Source organism: Mus pahari, chromosome 15, assembly GCF_900095145.1.
Source record: "Mus pahari chromosome 15, PAHARI_EIJ_v1.1, whole genome shotgun sequence".
Taxonomy (NCBI): domain Eukaryota; kingdom Metazoa; phylum Chordata; class Mammalia; order Rodentia; family Muridae; genus Mus; species Mus pahari.
Genome location: NC_034604.1, coordinates 11037249 through 11042244, shown reverse-complemented (window position 1 = coordinate 11042244; position 4996 = coordinate 11037249). Strand labels below are relative to the sequence as shown.

Here is a 4996-nt window from a genome sequence, read left to right as displayed (position 1 = left end):
AAAAAAAAACCAAAAAACAAAAAACGTCAACAAACTGAAGGGTCCAAGTGAGGACTCCTCAGTGCCACTTAGGAGGGAGAAGAAAGCAATCACAAGTCAGTCGGGAAGGAGGGAGGGACCTGGGAGGGAAAGTGGAGGTGGGGCAGACCTGATCTGGTATTGGGTGAGGAAAAAGGAGTACAGCCCTGAGGGCCAGCAGAAAGAATGGAAACAGGCAACCTCAGGAGGTAAGAGGTAGGGGAACCCTCCAGAATGCACCAGAGACCTGGGCTCAGGACTCAAAGAGAGGGACCTTAGATGAAATGCCCGACAGAAGGGAGTGGAAACTTATAGAGCCCACCTCCAGCAGGAAGACAGGGCATCAAGTGAGGGAGGGGGTTGCCATCCCACAGTCAAAACTCTCCCCCATAATTGTTCTTGTCTGAAAGAACTGCAGGGATAGAAATGGGAGAGGAGCCTGAGGAAAAGAAGGTCCAGCAGCAGGCCCAAAGTGGAATCCAGCTCAAGGGGAGATCCCAAGGCCTAACACTATTGCTGGGGTGAGCTATGGAGTGCTCACAAGAAGGGACCTAGCATGAATGACTGCACTCAGGAAGATATCTGCACGCAACCAATGAACAGAAGCAGCTGATCCCTGTGGTTGAATTAGGGAAAGGCTGAAAGAAGCTGAGAAGGAAGATGATCCAGTAGAAGAGCCAGTAGTCTCAATTAACCTGGACTCCCCCGAGATCTCTCAAACATTGGACCACCAACCAGGCAGCATACAGCAGCTGATATGAGGCCTCCAACACACATACTGCAGAGGATTGCTGGGTCTGAGTTCAGTCAGAGATGATACACTTAACCCTCAAGAGACTGGAGGCCCAGGGAGTTTTGAGGTCTGGTTGGATGGGTGGAGAGTGAGGACATCCTCATGGAGACAGGAGGATGGGGAGGAGTTGTGGGATGTGGAACAGTCGGGGGGGGGGCAAAATATGGAGTGTAAAAGAATAAATAAATAAATAAATAAATACATGACAAAAAATACAAATTTTTCAAGTGAACTTTTGAAAGCATGTCATAGCTCAATCTGGAGTATTATGATTCTAGTTGCTGTAAGTAAATGTTATAAAATGAATTTACAATGTAGCTTTACTATCTTTTTTCCTACTGTGGTTTTTTTTCTGCTTAACAGGTGTGTGGGGGGGGAAACATCTTAAGGTTTACCATTAGATTTTCTGTTACCTTTTTCTGTGATTCTAATGATTTCCAGTGAATAATATGTCAAACCTCCAAGAGGCACATGCTGTCAAGATATCATCACCAGCAGTTTCTGCTTTAGGACACTGTAGAAAACTGGATGCTTTTTCCAAAAGAATAAGCTAATGGACTACCACTAGATAGGTCACTTAGTATGTGTGTCACTTAGTTTTCTCTTGCCTTTTCTTCATCAGAAAAATTAGCTTTAAATTCATAACACATTAATGACATACTTTTCCTAAAAATCTATACAAGTGACAAAGTATTATCTCAGCTCATGGACATTTATGCTTGAGCCAATTAATAAGATTAGCACCGACTAATAGTGGCTAATAGAGAAGATTCTAATTCTGTTCAGTTCTACCAAAGACAGTACTTTTTCTGGAACAGTTCCTTAAATTCTTTGGTTCTCAATCCCATTGGCCAGAACAATATTGAAGAATCATTGATTTTAAGAATGATTCATGCTTGGTGGTGGCACATACCTTTTATACCAGGACTCTGGAGGCAGAGGCAGTTGGATCTCTGAGCTTGCAGCTAGCTTGGTGTGCATAGTGAGTTCCAGGACAAGCAGAGCTACACAGTGAGACTCTATTCCCTGCCCTTCTCAAAAAGAATATTTCATACCCTGGCTTAACTTCGGGTACCCTGTAAAAGCCTGCCCTAACCTGTCCACTGCGCCGCCTGCAATTCAAATGGAGAGTGTTAGGGTGAGAAGATGAGAGTTCTCTAAGCGATCGGTATTTTGACTACATAACTAATTAGACTGCCCTTCAATCTGGTCACCTTCTGTAGCTGAAGCTGCCTTAGAAGACAATCATGTACAGATGCTGCCTCTTCACACAGTATGGATAGGAAACATACACAAAACAGTATAAACTCAATCAAGAGATCCAAAGCACACCATATCTAACACAAAAGTTATAAAGGAGAACAGCGATCAAACAATCAAAAGAACAGCAAGCTGTGGTAAGAACTTCACTTAGAAAAGTGATTTTAAATTAATGCACCATGTAGTATCTGGGCCAACAATATCTTCATAGTCTGCAAAGAAAGTGTCTTTCCTGAACAAAGTAGAAAATTCTAAACAATGTCTAATCAATAAACAGCTAAAATTCCATTCTTTTATCAAGGAATCTATTTAACCTACCAGGAATAAGAAAAAAATATACCTCTATCTATTCACTTCACACACTCTCTCTCTTACTCTTTAGCATTTTTTTAAAAAATATTAAAAGCAAGAAGCAGTACAAGAGCCACATCTGATGGCACAGATCTATGATAGTAGTTACTTGGTAGGATAAGGCAGAAGGATTGAAAGTTCAAGGTCAGCCTGGCAAATGAGTGAAATCCTGTTTTAAAAGAAAAAGAAGGAAGGTGCTGGAGGGATGGTTCAGCGGATAGTCACATATAAGCAGCAAAGAGTAGAGCATGCCTGTAAGTCCAATAGCGAAGAAAGAGAAACAGCACACCACTCCACTGAGAAAGGGATGGAGAGAGCTCTGTTGTTAAGAGTATTTTCTGCTCCCCCAGAGAATTCAAAGTTAATTTCCCCACTGGGAGGCTTACAACTATATGTAATTTCAGCTCCCACTCTGGCCACTTCAGGCACCATAAAATAGAGGTGGCACACATTCATTCACACACATACACATAAATAAAAGTTAATCTTAAAAGAAAAATAAGGTGGAAAGCAATCCAAAAGAAACCCCAATGCCAACCTACACACACACACACACACACACACACACACACACACACACACACACACACACACACAGGGGTTGGGGAGAGGGAGGTATGGAGGAGAGAGGAGGGAGAGAAGGAGAGAGGGGGAGAGGGAGAGAGGAGAGGACAGAGACAGAGACAGAGACAGATCAAGACAGAGTGAGACTAACAGAGACACACAGAGAAACAAAGGCAATTTAGTCTCAAATTTTAAAAAGTTTTTAAAAGGCCAATGATATAGCTCAGTGGTAGAATGTTTGCCCTGAAAAAGGAGGAAGGGAAGGAGGAAAGAAAAGAGGAAGGGAAGGAAGGAGGAAGGGAAGAGGAGGGGTAAATATAAAACTTTGAAGTACACAGTAACAACTTCCATAACTCTCACATGTTCAGTAAAAGCTGTGTGTGAAGTGTCTATACAACTATAGAGAGGGCTACCGCACGAGGGAGGCCAAAAGAATTTTACCTAGACAAATCTGGGAAGTATACCAAGTCTTGACAGTTTTCTGAAGAAATGAAATGGTACTCACTACTTGCTTGACTTTGGCTGCCTGTGGAATGCCAGCTGCCTGTGGAAGGAGGGGGCTCGGCTGTGTCATGATCTGGACTGGAGTGCCAATGGCAGGTTTGTCAGCTTTGGTCCCAGCAGAGGTAATGGCAGGCTTCACAGATGGAAGACAGAGAGGTGTAGTAGATGTTTCTCCAAAGGTTGCTGAGGGAACAGCCAGTGCTACTGCTGCCCCAGACACAGCTGGATTCTCAGGCTGAAGGGACACTGCTGCCACTGTATTTGGTACCGATGTTGTCAGTGGTTTTGAAGTTTGAAGCAAAACAGTTGCAGCTGATGTACCTCCTGTTGCAGCAGCTGGGGCAACAGAATGCAGTGTCACAACTCCAGTGTTTGCTACACCTGGACCAGTGAGTGGATTCAGGGTCTGTTGAACAGACAGAGTTCTGGGTGTTGTTGCTCCAGAAACAAGGGCTGGGGAAACTGTGCTTGTCACCACAGGAGAAGTTGCTGTTGTCATGGTACAGGAGGAAATCACCACATCACCAGAAACTTCCTTAACACAGTTCTCAATGAAGCTCTGGGAATTTGGAAGAAGCTGTCTTAAGGCAACCACACTCTTCTAGAAACAGTAGAGGAAAGGAAGACACAGATAATTGAATAAGCTACAAGTAAAGCAAAATTTGTATTACACAACATCAAGTTAAGTAAATACATCAAGTGTTTCAGCTGAGAAAACTGTTATAATTTTTGTTTTCCTATTGGTATCCAGATACAATAAATTTAAAGGTTGAAGTACTTTCTTAATGAAAAAAATAATTTAAATTTAAAAATAGTAACTTTATTTGCTATATGTCAAAGATCTACTTGATAAAATGAAACACTGTAGCATACTTCTCCCTACCCATCTAAGCCCATAGGCAAATTATTATTACTTTAGTATATATATATATATATATATATATATATATATATATATATATTTATAACACAGAAGAATCAGGGTTGTTTTGTTAAACGCCTTTCAAGCATTGAATGTAAAGCCTTTATATCAAAATAAAATACAAAATAAAAACTTATTTTAGTTTCAACTGGAAATATAAAAGAAAGTTCTCAGAAAATTTAATCGGAACAAATGTTAAAGTAATGAGAGTTAAACAGACAATGCAAGTATGTATTTAATTCTCTCTCTCTCTCTCTCTCTCTCTCTCTCTCTCTCTCTTTGTTTTGTTTTGGTTTTTTTTTCGAGACAGGGTTTCTCTGTATAGCCCTGGCTGTCCTGGAACTCACTTTGTAGACCAGGCTGGCCCCGAACTCAAAGGTGTGCACCACCACGCCCGGCTAATTGTCTCTTAATCATACCGGGATTAACCTGAAAGGCCAAATGTATCCTCTTCTCTATGAGGCATTTAATACTCAAATTCTCTTGGCTCTAGGTGATGCCAGGAGATTTCAAGATAAGAAAGAAAGAAAGAAAGAAAGAGAGAGAGAGAGAGAGAGAGAGAGAGAGAGAGAGAGAGAGAGAGA

General features: G+C 41.6%; 1 protein-coding gene across 2 annotated transcripts in view; it reads right to left on the bottom strand.

Moving 5' to 3' along the window:
- Taf4b (TATA-box binding protein associated factor 4b) overlaps nucleotides 1-4996 on the bottom strand; it is a 100456-nt gene that overhangs the window by 64798 nt on the left and 30662 nt on the right. For both annotated transcript variants that reach the window (XM_029547003.1, XM_029547004.1), the window contains exon 7: nucleotides 3492-4091. In XM_029547003.1, the coding sequence (XP_029402863.1) occupies nucleotides 3492-4091 (600 nt within the window). The remainder of the gene's footprint in view (nucleotides 1-3491; nucleotides 4092-4996) is intronic.